The following is a 26153-nucleotide window of genomic DNA, read 5'->3' as shown; positions in this document are numbered from 1 at the left end:
GGATTACGCATGCCCGATCTGGAGGTCAGCTGCCCGCACCCACGTCCGGAAGCTGCAAGTTCTGCAATCCAAGTGTCTTCGCATTGTTGCTAACGCGCCCTGGTACGTTAGTAACAGGCAAATACATGAGGATCTGGGGGTCCCTTTCTTTGCCGACCACACCAGAGCACTGACTGAGAGATTTGACTCGAGGTTAGCTGGTGTGGGGAACCCCTTAGTTCGGCAACTCGGGAGGCACTCGTGCCGAACGAGGGCTGCCAGAGGTCGCCCAAGGGCAACCGAGGGCGACCGATGTCCAGCAGGCCAGCCGAGGCCGTCCCCAAACGACGGCCAAGTCGGCACAACGAGTGATTAGACTACTCGGCTACCCTGACTGAGGTTTTCCGTGCTTTTCCTCAGTTGTAAGGCGAATGCCAGGGTATAACTTAATAGGGGCACGGCCCGCCACCCTCCCCCCCCGATCGTGGAGGCCATCAGCTGAAATGATCTTCCCCCCACGCCGCAGAGGCCTTCAGCCGAAACGGCCCCCCCCCTCTCTGGGTTCAAACCCCAGAGATCCAACCAACCAAATTCCTTTGGACAACTTGCCTGACGGGATAACCTCCCATCAGCAGCAACAGATCCCAGTTTGAATGGTCGAGGCTCCAGCCACGGCGTAACCCTGTTAGCGTCAGCAAAATTTTCGTTTTTTTTTTATATTAAGACCGTTTACCATTTCCAGCAATGCGCCTTGAGTGCAGGAATGGTGTCACCTAGGTAGGGACGATGCTTGCGCTTGCGCAGGCCTCCGCCCTCGGTTAGCTTTTTGGTTGGTTGGTTGGCCTATTGGCATATTCATCGCCCTGATGACGGAGGCAGTATGACCTCTGAAACGTTGGTTAACATCGACCAGACTACACAGCGCAACAACCCAGAACACAGAAATCTTCATACTCATCGCAATGATGACGGAGGCAGTATGACCTCTGAAACGTTGGTTAACATCGACCAGACTTCACAGCGCAACAACCCAGAAGACAGAAATCTTCATACTCATCGCCCTGATGACGGAGGCAGTATGACCTCTGAAACGTTGGTTAACATCGACCAGACTACACAGCGCAATAACCCAGAAGACGGATATCTTCATACTCACCGCTGTGAGAACCTCAAGTCTTACATAGTAAATACATAGTTTGTGCTCGGTAAGAAGGCTTAATTCAAGTAAACTTCGTACTGATCTAAGCCTCTTTATCGAGCATCGAAGAAACGTATTACGTAGTTTTCTTATCCTGTTCTTGTCCTCTTCGCCTACGATACTATGATTTTCTGCGCAATCTAACATGCAGAAAGACACAATACACTGGACGTCTTAGAAACGGATCGCCGTATAAAGAATGCATGTAAGTCTCCCTCCTTCCACCCTATTCTCCCTGAAGTTCACCATCAGTACAGACGAGATAGATCGATGTAATACAAACAACTATGCTGCCACAGATGTTTCATCCTTAGACAACGAAATATACAAAACGCGACGTGATATCATCACTTTCTGTATAGAACATCTACAAACGTCCAAAATTACATACTTACCCTGAAGATGGCAACTGCAGTATTTGCCGAAACGTTGGATAATTGTTCATGTTCATTCCCGAAAGTGAAGTTGTACTGAACTCCAGCCACGGAAATCAAAGGACAAGAGATTTTTACAATGTTAATTAAATTTACTGAAGACGTACATTTAAGTGAAGAAGCAACAAGAACATGTAAAATATGTGTGATCTATTATTTATATTTATTTAGTGTTCTGTCTGACGACGGGTCCACATGAACAGGATCCTTCCATCCTTTTCTCGGACTGGGACCTGTTCATATACGTTCTTGGCAGATGATCCAGAAGTGGTTTGCCATTGCCTTCTTCTGTGTGTGAATGGAGTAATTGTTGGGATGCCACGGAGGAAAACTCCGTGTTGCCTAGACCACGGCCTTGCCCAACACAAGTTATAAATTCGGGCACCGCCGGGAATCGAACCCGAGACCCCAGGATTACAAGGCCAGCGTTCTAACCGCTAGACCACCGTATGTGTGATCTACAATTAATTTAATTAATTTACCTGCTCTGGGTTCCCTAAATCGTGTCCCGTATGATGAAACAAATAAAGTCCAGCGATGGTTCAATTCAAGACAATAAGATCACATGTGCCACAACGTATCATCAGTTACATTTACTGAAATGTTTACAGCCGGGATTCTGAAAGTTGATCTGGAATTCTTTACAGACACAAACTGTCATTGTAGTGGCAGTGAACCGTTTTCCATTTCTCCGACAGCTATGACGTGAGGTTTCGAAGGTCAGAACATTAAGGTCACAAATCAAAAGATGTCACTTACGAAGGACCTAAGCTTCCCTGGCGTAACGCTGGCCTTGTAATCCTGGGGTCTCGGGTTCGATTCCCGGCGGTGCCCGAATTTATAACTTGTGTTGGGCAAGGCCGTGGTCTAGGCAACACGGAGTTTTCCTCCGGGGGATTCCCTGGTTTCTCCGTGGCATCCCAACAATTACTCCATTCACACACAGAAGAAGGCAATGGCAAACCACTTCTGGATCATCTGCCAAGAACTTATATGAACAGGTCCCAGTCCGAGAAATGGATGGAAGGATCCTGTTCATATGGACCTGTCGTCAGACAGAACACTAAATAAATATAAATAAAAATAAATAATGGCATGATGAGAGGGGTTGGTGGATACATTGCGACACTGGAAAACTTGAACAAATCAGACAGCGTATTTATAGTTCTGGACCAAACACGGATAGGTTTTGGGGATAGGAAATTCCACTGTTCTGCATTACTCCCAAAACACCTTTCGGACAGATTTTACACGGAGCTATCTTGAACTGAACCTTATTTTAATTTTGTATGTAGTATATTTCATGACGCTTTCGGTATTTACACTCCACAACGTCGGATGAGTTGCCACTAAGAAATGAATTGGAAAATATGTTGAGGTAAGCGGGCGTCGCCCTGTTTAAAGTACTGGAGGAACTACGAAAAACCACAAAAACATCAGTCAAGATAGCCGGTCTCTGGGCCGAGATATAAACTGGGTACCTCCCGAGGGTGATTAACCACAGAACTACGACGTTCGACTTAGCCGTACAGAAATGTCCAGTCAGGTATGTAGAATATACAGCGACTTTATCTCAGTACTTCAGGATCTCATTAAATCTCAGTTAGAAATGTCATAAACATACGTCTCGTCCTAAACGATTACATAGCTGATACAGATATTTGGAGTTAAAGTTTATTTGAACCTTACAGTGTCATATTCGATGACGTATTTCCCCTTTTCTGTTTATTCTACGTTCATACGCCAGGTTTTTCACATAATTCTAGATATATAAATCTAAGGAGAGTGAGGTTCGGTGACCACAGTGGCCAATTCTGCGGACCACTACGACCAATCCACCGATCAGGCAACTGATTATTATGGTTCTCCGTGAAGTATCGACTAAAAAATGGGGTTCTCCCATCTGTAGTGGTGTCTTGCGTTTCAGAGGCACCTGCTACCACCATCATCAGGGTGATGAGCACGTGCCTCTGATAAAATTGTGGTCAATTTCTACCAAGCTACAAGCATACCAGAAGACAGCCGACTTCAAATAAAATGAGAATAAACTGTTTTAGTACACTGAATTCTAAATGATAATTAAAATACGCGTTTATATAAGATTCCAGAAATCAATTAAGAGTTCCTATAAACAGTCTGATACAGCGATGTTCATTTAAACATTTTTTCTCAAAATGTTAATAAAAATTTCGGTGTCCTACATCTTGTACTTCTGACTGCTCACTTCCCATCTTCGCCCCACCTAAGGCCATCGGATAATTACCTCAACTAGACGTTGTCTTATCCCGTTAAGACATCTTGAAATCAAGACACAGTCCTATCCTTGAGCTAACTCGGCAAGAGATGAGACCAGATCAATCCAAGCCATTCTGTAACCACTTATGGATTAAGGCGAGGGACCGCCTGTGGGTGACTAAGTCCGTTAAATAACTTCAGCGATGAACAGAGTTGCCAGTCTGAATACAGCTTGGCTGGCATCGAACTGAAGTGCTCACTAAACATATGCACGCATTTGCCAGTTTTCATCTGGAACACACTTCTCCATACAGTTCCGAGGTTAAGTTTTATCTCCCGTCCCACATACAACTTCATTACGTAACTGTTAAGAACACGTACAATTTCAGCTTTATACGTGCTATTTAATTTATTATTCTAAATACATATTGTTTAAATCTTGTCCGTCTAATCACAATAAATTCTTATTAAATATTAAAATATTACAATAATTAACATTTAAAATATTTAAAATATCAAATGATGTTCTTTATCGAAATATTCGATTTACATTAGACCATCATTTTTCACGACATGTTTCAGTTCCTAAAAGAACTATGGTCTAATGTAAATCGAATATTTCGATAAAGAACATCATTTAATATTTTAAATATTTTAAATGTTAATTATTGTAATATTTTAATATTTAATAAGAATTTATTGTGATTAGACGGACAAGATTTAAACAATATATATTTATTATATCACAATATGACGCAACTTTACCATCTTATTATTCTAAGCAGAATGAAATATAAAAGCTGTTTCGTAACAACTACTTCATTTTCAAACCTTTTTTTATTTAAAACGCAATAAGGATTTAACGCTACCTTCTGGATAACATTCCTCTTCGAACTCTACTGGTCTCACATCTTGTAACATCAAAACGACACTTCATAACTGTCTAATTCTGGCCTCAGACTGCGAAAGCTCTCTGGACATACATTTCATTTGAAATGGTACGTCTTCCTATGTAAAAGTAGCCAAGGTTTCCTCGTGCCCTTTGGTTAAAATTCTATTAAGTCACTGGCTTTTCCATTCCAGAGAGCCATGGATCAGCGCAGGACATATTTCCAACTTTGAGAAACTTCTCAAAGAAACCACACGGGGTTTACGAGACCTTCCAGTAATTAAACTCGTGTAAACCAGCAGTAATTACAACGCGGCAGGGCTTAAGAAGATGAATGTTACCGGAACATTACTTAATGACTCTATATTAACGTTAGAGAAACATAACAACAAAATAATTCCACAATATAGCAAAAAAAAATATATGTATAATTCGCTTCAAAAACTTTCATCGTGTAGCGTAATAATTCGGAAACACAAATTCTGGGTGAGTCATAATTATTTCTGATATTTCAAAATTATAACTGCGAAAAGAACAAAGCCAATGATATGATACGAAGTAAAACAATTTGAAACAAACTTAAGAGTTAGTTTTTACAGATTTTATAAGTGCTCATTGAGTTCATTTCAGAGTTATGATTTATTTATATTTGAACCAAATTCTGATTCCCTGATAAGTGGTAAAATTACCCTCTGCTTTGGATATACCATAACAAAGTGCCTTTAAATATACTTGAACCAATGCCCGATAAAAAAAGTCTTTTTTCACTAGACTACGCGGCTGAGTCATGTTCTTTTCCTTCTGGATGACCAACCGGCGTAAAGGAGGTCTGCTGATAAGAAATGTCTTGTTGCAACATCTCGCCTGCTCCTTGCACAGTGCTTCAACCTTTTCTGACAGAGAAAAATTGCGTGGATTTGTGTAGCCAAGCTCTCGAATTATATACAACATTCACCGAGTACTTGAATCTTTGGATGCAAATAAATCTGACAAAACAATTCGCATTCAACAGAAACCAAAGCTACATAGTACTACATCTGGCACCACTGCATGACACCATGCGTCTTTAACCCCCCCCCCCGCCCCCGCAACTACAGAAAGTGATTGGAGAATGCCTCAGCCCAAAATTGTAATGAATAAAGTTCAGCTACAATGAACTATCGAGTTCTGTAACAGGCAAATCCTGGAACAGCTGAACATTACCGTCCTATTCCGGCGTCACGATGATAAATGGCATCAACTTCCTACCAAGTTTCACAAAAATATTTCGTTTATATCCTACGTACAGGTAAAATTCGTTACCATATCATGCAGTGTCCTGTTCCTTCGTATCTGTTCTTTACAAAATTCATAACAAGAGACGTCAAATCGGACCGGCTGACGTATACCGTAACTCCGAAACAACTCAATGGATATCGATGAAATTTGGTATCAGAGTTCCGAACAAATGCTCATGAGCTAGCCTCCTTGATCTGTTCTTACCTAAAAATTTGTGTCTGCAACATCCAAGTCAACAATTAGAAATTATTCATACAACCACTTATTTACTAACAATATCTAGCGGTTAGAACGCTGGCCTTGTAATCCTGGGGTCTCGGGTTCGATTCCCGGCGGTGCCCGAATTTATAACTTGTGTTGGGCAAGGCCGTGGTCTAGGGATCACGGAGTTTTCCTCCGGGGGCTTCCCCGGTTTCTCCGTGGCATCCCAACAATTACTCCACTCACACACAGAAGAAGGCAATGGCAAACCACTTCTGGATCATCTGCCAAGAACGTATATGAACAGGTCCCAGTCCGAGAAAAGGATGGAAGGATCCTGTTCATATGGACCTGTCGTCAGACAGAACACTAAATAATAATAATAATCTCATTTTATACCAATACATGTTTCGGTTAACTTATGACCGTCTTCAAGTGACACATAAAAAGATTAAACAAAATTGTATGGCATTTTGGTTTTTATGCGTTTTTGTACATAATGACCTTAATTCAACCGCATCAAGATCATTGCGTATACGTAAAATTACACGGAATATATCAGTAAAACGAAAATGTCACCTTTTTAAAAGTCTGGCAAAGAATCAACACAAACAATCAGCAGAGTCTGTTGCTGACGAAGCGGAAAGCTTTAATCCAGTTTTCTCTCGTTAGGAATCGTCATAAGTAAACAAACCCGGGATCAAATGAGGGAGGTTTCCGCCATTTTGTCATTCCGTGCTAACATGTTGCCATGCCCTGCGATATGTCACCAAATTCTCACTTCGAGTCTCAGACAAGACAGCATATTAAGGAGTCCGTGGCAATTACTGTACGTCTAGCCTGCCCACTTAAATGTGACGTATGATAAATAATATACGAGGGCACACTGCCGTGCACAATTTACATCAAGCGAGGTTTAGTGGAATTCACACGCATCAAATTACTATTTCAATTGCTCAGGTTAAATGAATGAATTATAAGTGTGAAACTTGGTCTTTCACGTAAAGGTTAAAGCAAAGTTCGAGTGCGTTCGATTAAAAAGTTCTCAGGAAAATTAATATCTTCATACGCATTTCCTTTACAGAGGTATTCAATGTTCCATGTGAATGATCTGTTCACAGGTCGACTTAGTGATGACCTGGGAACATTCCTCTCGACAAATTTGCACTACTGAACTCTGAATGATAGCCTTACAATTCTTAGTCTGTCTCTCAGACTGCTTGTTGCAAACAGTTCATTCTTCCATGTCTAATTTGGAAAGGCTTGTTGCAAGAATATTTCAAACATGAATTTAGATTCCTCAGACACATTCCTGCATGGGGTAACAAGACACTGTGACCACCCTATACACTTACACAGGCTTGGGCTCATGAAAGTTCGGATACCATCAACGGGAGGGAATTTTCTCATTACCTGAGCGGATATGAGCTTCCCAAAAGGAGCTATTCTCTACAGACATCTGGTTACTTGCGAAGAGCAAAGCGTGGGCTAGAATTTTCTGCCACGTGTGGAACGGAAGGCGGGCTCAATACGATGCTGATATTAATTATTCTTGAAGTCGATATATATCACACAACATCGCTCCTCTTGGACGTGTAGGGAATACCGCTGCTGAGAGACAGGGAGTTCATAGAAGGCAAACACTGTACAACATTAAGCCACAACTGAAGTATACATGCTTGCCAAACGCGTTATAGTCGGCGCAGTAGTTTTAGGCCAGTGGAATTTTCAAGGGGAAGGCTAGGAGCGAGTCTCTTTTGCTGACTGCACCGAGGAGCTTATCGGACTGAACGCCCAAACAAAAGAAATACACTGACCGTGCCACCTCAGGTACACAGACTAGGCCCGTCCGTCAGCTCCGCCAACTTCTCCACCGGCCAAAAATACTGCGCCGACTATATCTGCTAAAATGGACAGGGGTGATGGAAGAGACTGGAGGGGGGGAAGCCCGACTATCTCCTCCCCTCCACCCCCCCCCCCTTCACAGTGCTGACTGGCATACTAAAGAGTGTATTTGTAACAGTCAACGATGCTCTAAAGTTTCATGCGACGAGTGTAAACACCATGCCCTCAAGATATATAAAAAACCCGAAGTATGGTTTGACGTAAACTTTGCTTATACCTCGGCATTAGAAGGAGGTGAGTAATAACATTCATTTACATTTATGATTTACTGTAAATTCGAAATGAACTGGCTCAAGGCAGGATTCTACAGTGCTAAGATACAATGCCTACACGTGTGCACCGACTGCCTCTAACGGCGGTTAAATGAACTACTCTTACCTTCCAGGGAGACGCAGTGTCGCCATACAAACATGATGTCAAAGCGGAAACGAAGTCTTCTGTCTTCTTATCACTAATTCACTATGCACTGGGTTTTATTTTCTAAAGAGTAATAACAATTTTGCACTTTCTAGGAAAATAGACTCTCATCAGACCCGTATGATACCCGTACTTTAGTTCATAAGGCTGTCAGTTGACCTTTTGATATTTTAATTGGATTTCACTTGTAGGTAATACTTGTACCGACAAATGCCGTTTTGTAACACGTGTGACGTCACAGAAGGCATCTTATTTGTTTCCTGAAGAGTAAAATGTTTTCAGTATTGTAGATTTTAGATTACAAAACAAAAATTTGTGACTATCATCTGATTACTGTTATCTGACAATACGGTACCCTGTGACGTTTCGTAAGCAAAATTCAGCGGTTATTTTTCACCCAAGTCTCCCGATTCTCTGCTAGATGGCTCTAGCAGACAAAATCAGGATTGAGTAGAAATTGTGCAGAGGCATGAGCTGGTCACTCACTACCTACCTACGGCACCATAATTCGGGCTAGCCTTACAAAAAATCCGACGCCGAAACCGATTCTAAACCAGTTCACATCCAAAGGCCTCGTTTCTTTGGTTCGGCATCTATACAAGAAAATACAAAACAAAACTGCCAAATTCTAGGGCATTTCAAAATTGTCAAATGTAGATATCAGGGGTTCCTACAACAATAAGAATTTTTAAGCAGGGTTTCGGATTTTCACGGCAACCAGTTGTAGCGCCATGTAGTCTGGTAGAAATTTACCGACGTTTCAGAGGTGCTGTTACATCCACCATCAGGGTCATGAATGAATGCCCTTATGTCGAAGACAGCACGTACCTACGAAACGTCGGTAAACTTGTACACAGAAACTACACCGCGCAACACACCACACCTTCATAAAAACGTTTTTAATCAGCGTGTTTTACAATTCTAATTAGTAGTGCAATAATTAAATTTTCAAATTGTGTCCTAAATTTAACGTAAAAAATTGGATATCTGGTTAAATAAAACGCAAATATTCTCTGTGTTAAATAATTAATAGGCTGGCTGGTTTAGAATGAATATGCTTAGAGATTATACTTCATTTAATGCTTAAAACGTAACGTATGTACGGACAGACACTATAAATATTTCAGCCCTATTACTCTATTACACTTGTACAAAAATCCTGATAATAAAAACTTCTAAAACATTCATTACAAAAGGATTTCCTACGAACTGAAAGATACTACACGCGGCCAGGTGGTCCAGGGATTTGCAATTTATCTGCTTCCAACATTTATGTGAACTGCAACGTGGAATCCTAAGGATTTTCCCTCCATACTTTAATAATAGACCTTGTGGGTCCGCCTGTCATTGCAATCGACAGTAGTGACAGTACTTTGTCGGTAGTCGGAACAAGATACTACCGCTCGAACTAATTGCCTTGCACACACAGGACAGACAGAAATAGCAAAACACGAAGAAGTGAAAGACGGTAAAGCAATACCTCGCCAACCGTGGGAATTTTTTCCTCAAAAACATTCCGGTTGGAAAGCCTGATGTCTTGCGGGAAACTGTGAGTTCCTTGAACCGCGATAGCTGTAAACACTAATCCAAACCCGAGTTCCGTATTCCTTCACAAAACACAAAGTATATTTCAAGAGGGCGTATGGTAAATTTTCAACCCAAAAAGTATTTTCGTAAGCCATTACAGCCCCTACCATTAGAAATGTCCATTCATTTACTCAAGACGCCACCGACTGGGTGAAATTTGATGTTCTCACGACAGCAAATGTGAAGATAGCTATCTTGTGGGTTGTTTAATCTAGTGAAAGTTTGCCCAAGTTACAGAAGAACTTGCTGCTTCCATCATCAGTGTGACGAGCCCACAGTCTTGCAAGCACCCCTGACACGTTGGTAAACCTCTACCAAAACCACACAACGCAACCCACAAGACAGCCATCATCAAGCCACTCCCTGTTTCAGAACATATATAAATTAAAACCCGGGTGACACTTAAAACCAAATAAAGCGGTTATAAACGGAAAACCGCGGATAGGCTACTTGAAAATAGCGATGTCCGTTCCGCGAATTCCGTCACTTATAAGCGGAACTGACACAATAAGTTTGCATGCCGGGAAATCAAAATGGCTGCCACCGATTTGCATAGAAACCAGACGTTTTCCGAGCACCAAGGACAGGGGCTTTATGAAACAGCTTTTCCGTTGTTTGTTGCAAATAACCACAGCTTTGCGTCTTCAAATTAGTGGGCTGATAATTCCGAAGTTTGTATTTCCGCACGTTTTAACAAAGGTCCTCTTCCCTTAGGACCACAAGTTTTAACACACAAAACTGAAATCTTAATGTTTCTGATGATGGTGCGTTATAATATGTAAAATTATTCTTTTTATAGACCTTGTATATCATCTTAACTTACAAGATATTAATATAACGTTTCAGGGATCTGAGGATGGCTCAAGCAAGAGGCCCAACAGATAAGATGTCTTCTTCCTTACTTTCCGACCTGAAGACGGAAGCAGACTTCAGCTTCCGAAACGTAGTTTCCTTTTTTTTAATTTATAGCGATGAAAAAAATTCGAAAATAAAATTTTACGAATAAAACTCAGTGTACCAATAAAGTTGTCTTCGATAATTAACAGATATTTTCCTGTTTTCCTCAGTCTGTGCAGGCGGATGCTGAGATGATACCATTAATCAAGTTATGACCGCTTACTTCAAATATCGACTCTACTTCATTCGATACAGCTGAGGAAACACCATTTATAAGTCTACGAGGCATTACCTAACAGCAAGAAGAATTTGTAAGAACTGCCAAATTGCAAACAGTAAATATCTAACGGAACTGACCATCTGACAGCGAGGAGCTACGACAATTTCGTTCCAACATGAACGTATTGGCCTCAAATGACCTCTGACCTTATTACGTCGCCATGGTTACAGAGCGCACGCTGCGACGGTTAATTACTACAACAGCAAATTAAATAAAACAAACCAGAGGCGATATAAAATTACACAATGCGAAATAAATAACACTAAATCGTTTTACCATACCTGCAAGTTATTTTCACTGTAATCCATAAATAATTTCATATTTGTGATAAGAAGTACACTTACAGATCTCAGAAACTAAAGAATAATCCAATTATTTTAAAAGTTACATTGAAATTCCGATCTCTGTGACTCTCAGTAAGGTTAAGAAATAGGCAGTGGATACGTAACAGAAATTTAAGCTCTACATTTGTCACACATAACAGTTCGATAGTTGGCCACACCTTCAACTTTAGGCGACTTTCATTGTAAAGACACTTAATTAGCGTTATTTTTATTTATTTAGTGTTCTGTCTGACGACAGGTCCATATGAACAGGATCCTTCGATCCTTTTCTCGGACTGGGACCTGTTCATATACGTTCTTGGCAGATGATCCAGAAGTGGTTTGCCATTGCCTTCTTCTGTGTGTGAATGGAGTAATTGTTGGGATGCCACGGAGGAAAACTCCGTGTTGCCTAGACCACGGCCTTGCCCAACACAAGTTATAAATTCGGGCACCGCGGGGAATCGAACCCGAAACCCCAGGATTACAAGGCCAGCGTTCTAACCGCTAGACCACCGTGGCGGTCCTAATTAGCGTACCTCTTTTTAAATTTTAATACGAGTACTTAGTATTTAACTTCTGAGCATTTTTACTAATTGCACGTTGATCGCTAGGCCACCAGCAAAGACCTATTAACTCCTAACATAATAACCGATGTCCGTTACACTTGATTATGATACAGAAAACGTGAAATCAAGTTCCGATTGTGGCTACTCTGGACGGAAAAAATGTAAACTATAGTACTGTGGCGTCTACGGTGGGGTATGGCGGAGTGTGCGTTTGGCACGAATGCGTCTTCGTCGACGTAAAAATAATTTCAGGTATAATTTATTTTTAATATAATATAAATTTATTTTATAAATATATCATCCAAATTTAATGTAAATTATAGATAGCATTTATCATTACATGCCGTATGACTACATATCTTACAGCACCGTTCAAAATTCAAACCCGAGTGGTATCTATATATACCAGCTGTTCTTTTATAAACAACTGTGCATTTCCAGAGATGAATTTCGTAAAATTCTCAGAATAAACAGCGATTATATCCTTAAATACAATTAAATGAGTTGACCTCTGTAATGGTGGAGAGCTGTTTTTACTCTGCAGTACAGACTTGCATCTTAAATATTATTTAGACGAGTTTCGGCTTCAAAAGGTTACGTAAACTGCGTATCTTGTGAAATATTGCAAGGCTGAAAGTACTTATTCTTTCTAGATGGCTACGTTTGAGATTTGAAAATGTTCTCTGTGGTCTACTGGAGTGTGATGCTATGTAGTCTAGTAGGTTAATGTAATGCATTGCATTGTATTGTATTGTTCCGAGGGTGTAGCACACCATCTGAGGAGTTGACCCTATAAAGGGCCCTTTGTCCTTACCCCCAGAAGATACTTGAGTGAATCTGTAACAGCGGTTGAATGATACTGGCACGACAAAGCCGTAAGGGACAATCTGAGATGAAAGCACTATTGAACAAATGTTACATTTACTTCCGAAAATAACAGAATCCATGTAAGAGTCCCTTTTGAGAAGTCGGTCATTGCCGTGTTCACAAGGACCAGTCAGTTAAATTCAGTCTACGCCCTCACATCATATTTTCTTGAGATCCATTTTAATATTATACTCATACAAACCCATGTGTCGCGAGTTGTCTTTTCCCATCATGTTAGCCGTCTAAGATGTGCTTGGGGGGGAAATGTATTAAGAGTTCAAATGGAAGATTTGCTGCTACGGTAAACGCAAAATAACTCCGAGCTTTTATGACCATTACAAATACACACGTAGGAGAGAGAGAGAGAAGACCTAGAAGCGATAGCACGTACGGAGAGATAACCCAGTCCTTTCCTTGTATACTATCGGATATGAAATTACTACGTCTAGGTTATAGAAATAGAGCGTACTGGTTAAGACGTGTACATGTATTGCTAGTGTTTTACAGTTCCTTGGATTTACAAAATACAGTTAGTGTAAAAGTCAATGTATCAAAACGCCACGGATTGTATCGAAATTGTAAGGGGGGGAAATGTTTTCATGAAAACTATACATCCTCAGGCAGCCTATTTGCCACTTGTCCTTTCCATATTCCTGGCTCTCTTACTGTGACGTAGCTTAAGCACAGACTTATTTTACGCCAAGTGTACCTGTACCTTTCAAGAATACAGATCCTGACGTTAAAATAAACACGAAACATTTACATGCACAATGAATTATGGTGGCGGAAAACAAAATAAACTATATCTCCGGTACATTAACCCACTCAAATGCCACTCTTCACTGTATAATAATAAACATCCCAGACAACATCAAAATCCTTCATAAATTTCTACCCACACGCCAATGCGACCAAGGGACAGTGAAAACAGCTCAATAACATCAGAAAACAAGCATTTCAAAGTGGTGCCACCTATGGTGTAGCTGGATTCCGTACATATTCAACAACGCTATCTCAAGTACACAGATTTGTACCTAATGAGAAGAGACTTATGAGTAGGGATTTGGAACGAATACACGTGGTCTACATTAACGTGGCTACAATTTGCTGGTCTGGTGTAACGAAACAGACATTTGGGAGATCAGAACCGCTTATTCTCATGTCGATACTCAAACTGGTGACTAAGAGGAAAATACGCGTAGCTCCTTAGGTAACGTAAGGGTTCATGTACTTTAGTGTTAGTATCTAGGATATGAGCCACAGAGGTTACTTGACTGCACATGGGTTTAAAGGTTAGAGTTGAAAAAGTTTTCTATTAAACGACATTACACCCACATTCATCCACAGTGACAGGATATTCACAGTGTTTGATCTCTACTATGGTATATATTCAGAGGTCATACTGCCTCCGTCATCAGAGCGACGGAGGCATTATGACCTCCGAAACGTTGGTAACCATCGACCAGACTACACAGCGCAACAACCCAGAAGACAGAAATCTTCATACTAAGAATCGCCCTGATGACGGAGGCAGTATGACCTCTGAAACGTTGGTTAACATCGACCAGACTACACAGCGCAACAACCCAGAAGACAGAAATCTTCATCGCCCTGATGACGGAGGCAGTTTGACCTCCGAAACGTTGGTTAACATCTACCAGACTACACAGCGCAACAACCCAGAAGACAGAAATCTTCATACTCAACGCCCTGATGACGGAGGCAGTTTGACCTCCAAAACGTTGGTAAACATCGACCAGACTACACAGCGCAACAACCCAGAAGACAGAAATCTTCATCGCCCTGATGACGGAGGCAGTTTGACCTCCGAAACGTTGGTTAACATCTACCAGACTACACAGCGCAACAACCCAGAAGACAGAAATCTTCATACTCAACGCCCTGATGACGGAGGCAATTTGACCTCCAAAACGTTGGTAAACATCGACCAGACTACACAGCGCAACAACCCAGAAGACAGAAATCTTCATCGCCCTGATGACGGAGGCAGTTTGACCTCCGAAACGTTGGTTAACATCTACCAGACTACACAGCGCAACAACCCAGAAGACAGAAATCTTCATCGCCCTGATGACGGAGGCAGTTTGACCTCCGAAACGTTGGTTAACATCTACCAGACTACACAGCGCAACAACCCAGAAGACAGAAATCTTCATACTCAACGCCCTGATGACGGAGGCAGTTTGACCTCCAAAACGTTGGTAAACATCGACCAGACTACACAGCGCAACAACCCAGAAGACAGAAATCTTCATCGCCCTGATGACGGAGGCAGTTTGACCTCCGAAACGTTGGTTAACATCTACCAAACTACACAGCGCAACAACCCAGAAGACAGAAATCTTCATACTCAACGCCCTGATGACGGAGGCAGTTTGACCTCCAAAACGTTGGTAAACATCGACCAGACTACACAGCGCAACAACCCAGAAGACAGAAATCTTCATCGCCCTGATGACGGAGGCAGTTTGACCTCCGAAACGTTGGTTAACATCTACCAGACTACACAGCGCAACAACCCAGAAGACATAAATCTTCATACTCATCGTCCTGATGACGGAGGCAGTATGACCTCCGAAACGTTGGTAAACATCGACCAGACTACACAGCGCAACAACCCAGAAGACAGAAATCTTCATCGCCCTGATGACGGAGGCAGTATGACCTCTGAAACGTTGGTTAACATCGACCAGACTACACAGCGCAACAACCCAGAAGACAGAAATCTTCATACTAAGAATCGTCCTGATGACGGAGGCAATATGACCTCTGAAACGTTGGTTAACATCGACCAGACTACACAGCGCAACAACTCAGAAAACAGAAATCTTCATTGTTCATTTTGTCATTGCTGTTATAATAGTTTTAATGTCACAAATAATCACCCATAAAATTTACAACAAATCAGGGGGGAAAAAACACGACGTTTTTCGGTCCGATAGTAATGTAGCACATTACTCCACAGGCTGCATACGTCACAGGGACTCCCGCGAACGTAACGCTTATATGAAATCACACAGCTATAGACCTCAAATATGAGTATCGAACCCAATCCCTATGCCACAGAAACCTCAGACTCTCTGGCCTCTCAAGAGCGCTGCTTCACCGGAAACTGTCGGAAGCGGATAAATTCCGGTCCACGATACAGTATCGATTTCTCGCTGAACCTTGCTTGGGTGGGACTGACGCGTAAGCTAGTCCTTTTAACAGCGATACATTATTTTGTTCAACGGCTATTGAAGATGACGGTTACCTACCGCACAGCGATCCCACCAAATGTGACACCGTCCGGTCACAGAACTTGACCAAAATCATTAAAGTTTTTTACTGCACGCATGAGACACGATAAAACAAATATACAGCATCAGTAAAATGATGACTGGCCAGTTACAGGGGAACTGTGCCCATGTAGCGTCTAACATGAACTGCCCCACAATTGATACACGAGTCCACAGAATGAGGTCTCGATTTCAAGAAATTACAAAACTGTAGAGATAGTAGAGTTGCGTCATATTGTAATATTAATTAAAATAATTATTATATTTGTTTACCGTCAAATCACAATAAAATAGTAAGATAAGATAATTAAAATGATTAAAATATCATCTTATGTTCCATATCGAGCATTCGATTTACATCGGAACATTCACAACATGTTTCGGTTTATCAAACCGTCATCAGGTGTAAATTATAAACTTTTAAACTCAAATTATAATTATTTATAGTTTTTACAATTTTATAATTTTATCATCTTTCTCAGTATATTTTATGAAAGTTGTGTCTAGATATTATTAATATAACATTGTTGTTGAGGTGGTGTTATTGATGTTTATACCAGTCATATATGAAATAGCAACAACAATGTTATATTAATAATATCTAGACACAACTTCCATAAAATATACTGAGAAAGATGATAAAATTATAAAATTGTAAAAACTATAAATAATTGTAATTTGAGTTTAAAAGTTTATAATTTACACCTGATGACGGTTTGATAAACCGAAACATGTTGTGAATGTTCCGATGTAAATCGAATGCTCGATATGGAACATAAGATGATATTTTAATCATTTTAATTATCTTGTCTTACTATTTTATTGTTATTTGACGGTAAACAAATATAATAATTATTTTACAAAACTGTAATTAAAAATAAATTTAAAAAACTTAAAGGTTGCTTCGATAAGACGTGCTTCGTATCACAGCCATAGCTTTATTCATTTAAGAGTCATAATTTATTCAAATCTAAACTTAATTGTTACACACTCTGTATATGAGACACAGTATGTTAATTCAACCGGTAACTTTTTATTCGCATTCGCGACATACCAGGTTCAAGTCTCAGTAATCGTCCCAATTATTTTAATCCTCTGAAGCCAAGAGGAGAGACACAGAACTTCGAGGAAAGTATTGAGCCCCAGGTTCAGGCCAGTGCAGACTTTACGCGTATGTGCTCAAAATGTGTTAATTCTACGAAGAACTGAGAGCGTATAGTTAGACGTACACTGAGACTCAGTTCGCTGGATCTGACACAATCTTCATCATACTCAATCAATCTCTTGTGCCTTGCAAGCCACAAACACCTTTCATCTGCAGACAACCATTAACTCTTTCCATAACTGTTTTCTCAGATAAAAACACGTGTTTATTTGACAGTAAATTCGCCTTTTGCAGAGACACGCAATGTAAAAATTTACGACACACGTTCATATTAATTTTTGTGAACAAAATAGAATTAATTTTTTTTGGGATGTGGAGAGAGATGAATTATTTGAATAGCATCTCTATCTGAAATTCTGTAATTTAATCAACCTGTTCTCTGTGGATCAGAGCGTATTAAAGCTCTCTATACCGGTAATAATCTCTTGGTACACAAACTTCATTCTGAAACTACAAACCCACTCCCCGCTCCGCCCCCATTCACACTTACACATTACTAACTTTGTTATCTCTTTTAATTCGGGCTTTACAGAAACATTCGCTTGTATTCCTTCTTCAATATTAGTGAAAGAAAAATTGACGTCAAGGACTAAGGGAAAATTCAAATCAGTGCTTAAAAACACATTTCAAATGAGAATCAAAACAAGGATGTAAAAATTAAAATCATTACTTACATGTAGTTAATACGAAACTTAGAAAGTATTAAAATTTCAGTACATCGTTGCCACAAAACAGCATATAAAAATTATAAATAGTTATGTTTAAAACATATCATTATTTATCTTCCTTTAATTAAAATATAATAGAATTTAATGTAGTACAGTCTTGAATGTGATGTTACGTCGAGGTTATAACTGCATATGGACTCCCTAAACAGCATTGCCATGGCAACGGCTATATTATCCTGTAAAGCCCAAAATCCCTTAACACCAAACAATCATCATACCACAGTAACGGTCATAACAACACACGCATCCATAAACATTAACACATAAGGCCCAAAATCCCTTAACAAATGCAAATGATATCCAACCAATATTCCTCACTACTACCGCTGTTATTATTTCATCGCAGGTTATGCATGAAATTAACACGTGTATGGCTGGCCATGTACGCAGGCATAATTCGAGAACCGTTGGGCGGATTTAAGTTAAATTTGGTATAAACATTATGGCACTGGGGACTACCGACCGACGTTTCAGTGATGTTTGCAGCCGCCATCATAACCCTGATGCAGCTTTAAGAGTTAGTAATGTAACATTTCGTAAAAATGGGTTCCGTATAATTTTCGCAGTAAGCACCTCTGAAACGTCGGTATATTTTTACCAGACTACACGGCGCAACAACCCAGACGACAGCCATCTTCCTATTCTCCGCTGTCAAAACCTTAAATCTCCAGTTAAGTTAAGAAATACGTTTATAAGCTGTGGACCGCAAAATACGGGTGATACGCTAACAATGGTTTATGTACAGAGATGACTCTTTAACTGAATGTTCAAGCAGATGGTACATATAGTTACCACTGGGCTTTAAAGTGTACTGACTCTCAAGGTTGTATTCTGTATATGAACGCAAAAAGATAGATACTTAAAACATTACATCAAAAATGAAAATTCAAATTTATGAAGAATTCGTTAGACCCTTTACCCACTGAGACATGAGGCACGAGGCACGAGGTTGGATAATGAGTGAAGATTAACGTCAGCTGAAATGAGTTTTATGTGACAGGCAACCGACCACAGGAAAATGGCGAATAAATAATAGCAGACACAAACATCAACAAACCAGATACAGTACGTCACAATGTGTGGCAACTGAAGAAAAACACGCTACAGGAATGAGCTCCTAGGATATCTCCAGGACAAAAAACATCACCCACAGAGAAATTGAGCATCTGTTATCGATAAATGGACGAAATCATGCTTAAGTACTCGTTATTCACTTTTAACCTAAAAATATTATATTCTAAAGCATGCCGCACGGTAAGAAATGCATACAAAATTTTCGTATAAAAACCTGAACCGAACAGAGAAATTGGGGCAGATATCAGGATAACATTAAGATGGATCATAACAAAATAAAATAAAAAGTTGTGCACTGGATTGGTCTGGCATAGGAAGGGTCATTTGGCGGGGCGGGGGCTTTTTTGAAGAGGCTCATAAATATTAGGGATCCATAAAATTCAGGGAATTTCTTGACCAACTGAGATACTATTCATTACCTTAACAAGAAGGATTCCCCAACATAAATTTAGTGAACCTATAATATTAATATTCGTAGGACACGTCTGTAGATTGTACTTAATCAACAGAGTATAGCAGAATATATTCAATTAGATAAAAAATAAATTCTCAGCCTTCATACAACATTAATGTTCATTGCTGTGTTCACAAAAGTCCTCCAGCAGTCCATACAAATTCAGTAAACACCCTCCCATCACTTAAGATCCATTTTAATATTATTCTCCCATCTGCGCCTCGGTCGTTTAGGCAAATCTTGTCTTTAAGGTTTCCCAAAAAAATTATGTAAGCATTTTTAATCTCTTCTATGCGTCCTGTGTACACCAGGCGTACTGACAAGACATTCTAAAAGTCTCCTTTACCTTTCTGACACCACGACATCCAAAATGAACTCTTCCAATATCCACAACATTACTTTTATTTTACAATAATAATGATTATTCATTTCCCTTAAATTAAAAATAAATCATTTCTAATGTTATTTGGCAGTAACTATCGCTGTAAGCAACTGCTCAGCTTAACAGAGAACTCAAAATCGAGAATTAGGACCTATCTTACCGATCAACACGCAAAACGCCATCATGTGTGAGCCAATGTTTATACGAGATCTACCTCATCTTGCGTCACGTCTGCGGATCGTTACACCGTTAACCCCAGAGGCAAACTGCAGCCATCTGTACGTAATACGGAGGGCTTACATCCCTTGTTACATGGATATCATCATAGAACCCCCTCCCCCCCACACACACACAAATTTTACCCTAACCTAAAACGATACACACTTTCACAGCGCTGCTATCAAACATCAGCTTCTCTGTCTATTTGTAACTTCGTGGGTTTTAATTACACCTGTAGATATACATTTAAATAACCGACATTTTACGAACATGGCGTGTACCGGGTTTTAATTCTCAGCGTGACCTTTCAACTTTGTGGGTGACCTCGCAATATGGATGCTATCCGACTGGGTGCGTTCATTCACAGCTTCAAACACAGGCGCAGTTCCTGAATGAAAGAGTTAAAAAGCCAGGCTTTGTTACAGCATGAAAGAACCGGATATTTCTAGATGATGCTTTAAAAATAAGTATAGACTTATGCACCTGTCTTTATAGTATAATGTAATTTATTACACTTGCTTCATACACGGAGAAGCCTAGTTAGTTGAAGGACAAAGTGTCCCTGTAACCAAACACATGAACCTCTCTCATTCTTAAACTCAGAAGATGGAGGAGGCAAATAATAGTTTAACATTGGTGAGTAGTCAGATGCATGCCCCAGCCGTCTTATCCTCGACAACCACTAGATACGAAGCTGATAAAACCGTTTAAATGTTCTGAAAGCGATGGAGAAAAGTTGTACTGATCTATGTCGGGTATTTTTTCCTTACGATTAAACTACGCGGTTCAAAAACTTTTGTTTTCAATTTGTATCTCAATTGCGTCATGTTTGTGTTGATTGGAATACATATATTTATTTTGGCCGTCTATACACAAACTTATTAAAATGAGTTGTTAAAATATTATAACATTCACAATATAAATATAAAATATGTTATGTTATGTTTTGGTGCTCTTTTTATCGTATACGATATTACATTCTTGGCATCTTCATATTAGAAACGACATGTTTCGATGTACTAAGACATCATCTTCAGGTTATCAATTCTATTAATGTTATAAACTATTATATACTAAGCTGCGTTGCATTTATTGATTTTATGCGTTTGTGAATCCATCCATCTTCATTTTTTGTTTTCAAGTCAAGAGTCGAATGTTTTCCACCCCCCACCCCCACCCAAAAAAAACGTAAAGATGAAAAACTGGTTTACCTGTTGAAGATGGCTAAAATGTCTTGGCGCTACAACCCACAAGACAGCTATATTCAAACTCGCCGTCCTGACAGCTTCAAATCCTATTTTACACTCTAAATTTGTTATCAATGTGAAACTTAGGTCTCTCGTTTCAAATTAAGAACACAGATTATTTATTGGCGCTGAAAATAATATCTGAACTTAGAGAAAATAAAGATGTGATATAAAACTGAGGAAAATATTGTCAATAATAATTTCCTCCGTAATTTGTACTGTCCATCACATGGACCAGCAAGGCATGTAACACGCAAAACTTAAAAGGAAACACAAACCTTAAGAGTAGAATATAATATTAAAATAGGTATCAACAAAAATTAATCGGGTTTATGACACGGAACTTCGGGTTCCATAAAAGGCAACTACATGATTCTAAAGGCTGATCCATGAAGTTCGTTAATGTTTGTCAAAAATAGGATCTAGAAATTTTTCTTTAGAAATGGGGATCATTATTCATCAGACTACATGTCTGTCCGTTCACTGCATTAAACGCAAAGGTTACATCATAAAAACTGACAATCAGAATTACATACTTTCGGGAATATTTATGAATGTAGTTAGTGTATTAAGGTCTGTAAACGAATTTCGTTCGTACGTTGAAATGCAGCGTCCATATGCAAACTCTAAAAGCACGGTCTTGTTGGAAGCCAAACCACCCGACCACAACCTAGTGACGCAGTGGGCATACAGAAACGAACCGGGCCTGCAGATTTAATTCACCGAACGAGCGAGTCAGCATAACATGAATAAAACAACGCGTATATAAAAAAGGTTTGTGACAACAGTTGATTTGTGAGATTTGAAATGCTCACAGCGGTGAGTCCGAAGATGGCGGCTGTCTTCTGTAGTCTGACAGAAGTTTACCGACGTTTCAGGAATGCTTGTTGCCTCCATTATACGGCGATGATGGATACATAAGCACTTATGAAACGTCGGTCAACTTACACCAAACTACAAGGCGCTACAACCCAGAAGACAGCCATCTCAGAAAACGAGTCATTATGACAATACTTTAATAGTGTACATCGTTCACTGAGGTTCATTTGCTGTACACGACGTTTCGGGGGTATCTTCTACTCCCACCTTCCACCTTTAAACTCTAATAAAACCTGTAGATTATGCACTATTTTAATATTTGTAGAAACATTTGGCGATAGAATTAGGATATTTTTTAATAATATACTGGTACGTTAATCACACTACACCATTCCGGTGATACACGTCTATCACCTACTGCAGGGGTTCTAACCCTTTTTTGCTGGCGTACCACTAATTCTAATTTAACACATTAAATGTACCACTAACCAAATGAGTTCAGGGACAACATATTTATGTCAATATTATTTTTTCATTTTCTTACTAGATGTCAGTCCACCTTTGTAGTACCATCAATGAACTAATAAGACTAGAATACGAAATTCTCAAATAAATATAATACCAGCAACCGTAAGAGAGAGAGAAATTAAGCTTCTGTGACGTAGAATTTTAAAAAAATATTATTTTTTTTAAAGAATATAACACAACATAACTAGCACGCGCGCTTATATTTACCTTCTTGTTTCACGACAACTTATCAACTAACAGAACTAAGCATGAGAAGTTCTGTGTCGAGGCTAACGTACAAATTCTGTTTAATTTTATATATTACGAATTATAAGAATGCAGACGATGCAAAACATTAAGAAATTATAAAGGTAATCATTAACTAACTGGATATCATGGACAGAATTTATTCATTACGGTACAAAATTCTTCAACACCTCTCCGCATATACTAAATGCATTTGAACGGAAACAGGCGAAGTAAGTTCCAGTTAGAACTTCTTTTTAATGATGATACCACCCAGACTCACAAAGAAAACCCGAAAGCCATCTCGAAAGTGTTTCAACTTGGCGGGATCGATTCCATTACCTTAATACAAAAAAAAATTGATCTCAGGTCAGTGGAAAGATTGTTTTAAAAAGTGAAATTAGCGATCTTTTTTTTGGGGGGGGGGGGGCTGCAACCTTTACCTTTCATGGTATCGCAATTATTTTACAGGTCGTAATAAATAACACACCGAATTTAATTAAAGATCCAACTTTGTGTGGCGTTAGTGTAGATCATCACAAAGAAAACTTATCACTTCACTGGTTCTAATAACTTTAAAAATGACACTAACTAAATGTACCCACTAAGTGGCATCACCAAATTTCGTAACATGACGTAAAATTGAATCAGACATTACAGTAGCACAAAACAAAAATTATACTACATACAAACAACACAAAGAACGGTGCAGAATAAGATAAAATTCCTAAATATTCTTCAACCAAAATATAAATCCGATACAACAGACTTACAGAACCTTTTTAATTGAATAAGAAAACCAGGGTCCACAGTAAGTTTGAAGGCTAAAACTCAATTTCTTGAATTTTTATCGTTTGTTTTACTTATGTTTACCTGTATTTTATCTCTGCTTTACATTCTCAGTAAACACGTACCTATATTCAAATCTCATATTCGTACCAATTTTGAAACTCCGTAGCAACATCTCCGACTGCATATTATCAAAAATATTACTTAGAAATTAGCTACTGGTTTCAGTTACGTAACAAATACCTACCCATTATGATTTATTAAATGTAATAAAAATTCGCGCTTGGCTCCGTAATTTGTGCTCGGGTTAAAAATGTTCAGAACCGCTGATCTACAACTGTCTACAATTCAGCTCATGAACCTATGGTAGCAAAACTGTTTCAACTCTCCAACTTTTCTCACACCTGAATCGTTAAATGGAGTTGCAACAACAGAAGCCTCATATCTGCCTCCCCCCTTCACATGCGGCAACCCTTCCGACTGACGTGTTCAGCGGGACTGCCAATATTAGGATGAACGCGCTTAATTGTTTTAATGGAATGTAAATGCAAGCACGCATTCTAGATCCAGGTCACTATGGTTACGAGACTGACCCCTACTGTCATTTTCCAACAGCACCACAGAATACCTGTCATGATTATTATTAGCGGTGACGGCTCGTAATATACACAGAGAATTACTTCCTTTTCGTCGTAAATTACTCGTAATAAATATACACACAAAAAACACACACAGAGCCATAGTCTTACCACATCGTAAATAATAAAATCAATATAATAAGGCCTTCGATTCCTCCCTCCAAGAAAACATTTCTCTTCTCCGATATCTAAATTCGGTGTTGATAAATCAACTAAAACCTAATCGACACACTCAGCGTCACAGGTATTTGCCCCCCCCCCCTCCATACAGAAATAAGGTACTGTATCCTGCGAGTATGTAGTAGGTTATTTAACGGCGCCCAACCAACTGCGTGAAATTGATTGATACGACTGAGGCATAAGATAGGCTTTAATATGTACACTAAATCAAGTGTTCATATATAAATAACTTAGATAATGAGGCAATTAAAACAGCACGACTTTTGCACGATTCAAGCGATAGGTCATAACGTTCACGAACGATAAATTTACAAGGGCAAATAAGGACGCAGCGATGGTCTAGTTCACGATGCGACCTCGGCATTCATCCAAAAGAAAAACAATCAAGTCAGATCTGAATAGACAGTTTCACGACGAAATTAAAGGCCTCCGATCGAAAGTCAAGAGTTTACCACCGAACTAACATTTAGACACTTTATCTGGTAAATGTGATAAAATTTGAGAAATAAAAATAATGAATAGACTGTAACCGCCTTTCCAATTCATTATTCATTACTGATACATTCGTCCGGCGGAAAATATTCAAAGTTATTACTAACGCCATTAATAACCCCAAATAAATATAATGTTTCCTTATCCGAGCTACATATCTTGATGATCGTAATCTTCATGATAAAACTCCAAAACAAAACAAAAAAGTTCCTAACCTAAGTGCCTACCGTCTTTATTACAGAAATTACTGTAATTAAATCAAACTTCATGCTCATGAATGAGCTGAAAATTCTACCAGGACACACAACACACTTTAAAATCGCTATGTTCCACAAATCCGCACAACACAACACTCGCAGAGGGCACATGTTTCTCTGGGCCTACTTGAGAGTCACACCGCCACAATTTCACTCTAGGTCGACATAAAACACAGCCAGCCCCAGACAGACAGACAAAAACTGGGGTAAAGTAACCCGGTCTGAGAAGAATTTTGATCTTAACGTACATAAATAAAATCAGAGAACATCATTATAACAGTGCAATCCCAAAACTTTTATAAAATCAATAATTCAATATCACGAAATCACAGGACATATAAGGATCGATTTTCACACATAACCTACAAATTCCTCCTCGCAATGAATCTCCTATAAAAATAATGACAATTTGTATTCGCGATACAACAACTTTCTAACAAAATGTTCGTAAATACGCTATGAAATCAAGTGGACTGCATGAATTCACACGGAAAACACGTATTTAAAATTCCTTTCGTGATCTTCGTAAACCTGATCGGCCGAAATGTATTCATACAAACATAACCATGGCCTCAAGTCACAACAGATAATTACCGCT

General features: G+C 39.4%; 1 protein-coding gene across 20 annotated transcripts in view; it reads right to left on the bottom strand.

The window, feature by feature from the left end:
* LOC110833927 (coiled-coil domain-containing protein AGAP005037) overlaps positions 1-26153 on the bottom strand; it is a 412755-nt gene that overhangs the window by 292498 nt on the left and 94104 nt on the right. Inside the window, exon 1 of one of the 20 annotated variants that reach the window (XM_087345635.1) lies at positions 8498-8546. The exons of the other annotated variants lie outside the window; for them this stretch is intronic. Within the exon in view, the coding sequence (XP_087201761.1) occupies positions 8498-8531 (34 nt within the window). The 5' untranslated portion in view covers positions 8532-8546. Of the gene's footprint in view, positions 1-8497; positions 8547-26153 lie in introns of those variants that run through there. 20 annotated transcript variants of the gene reach the window in all.

The sequence above is a fragment of the Zootermopsis nevadensis genome, unplaced genomic scaffold (assembly GCF_977971745.1).
Source record: "Zootermopsis nevadensis isolate Lab colony 2312 unplaced genomic scaffold, Znev_1.0 Znev_ptg000009l, whole genome shotgun sequence".
Taxonomy (NCBI): domain Eukaryota; kingdom Metazoa; phylum Arthropoda; class Insecta; order Blattodea; family Termopsidae; genus Zootermopsis; species Zootermopsis nevadensis.
The sequence above is the reverse complement of the archived record's forward strand: the minus strand, read 5'-3'. Positions and strand labels throughout refer to the sequence as shown.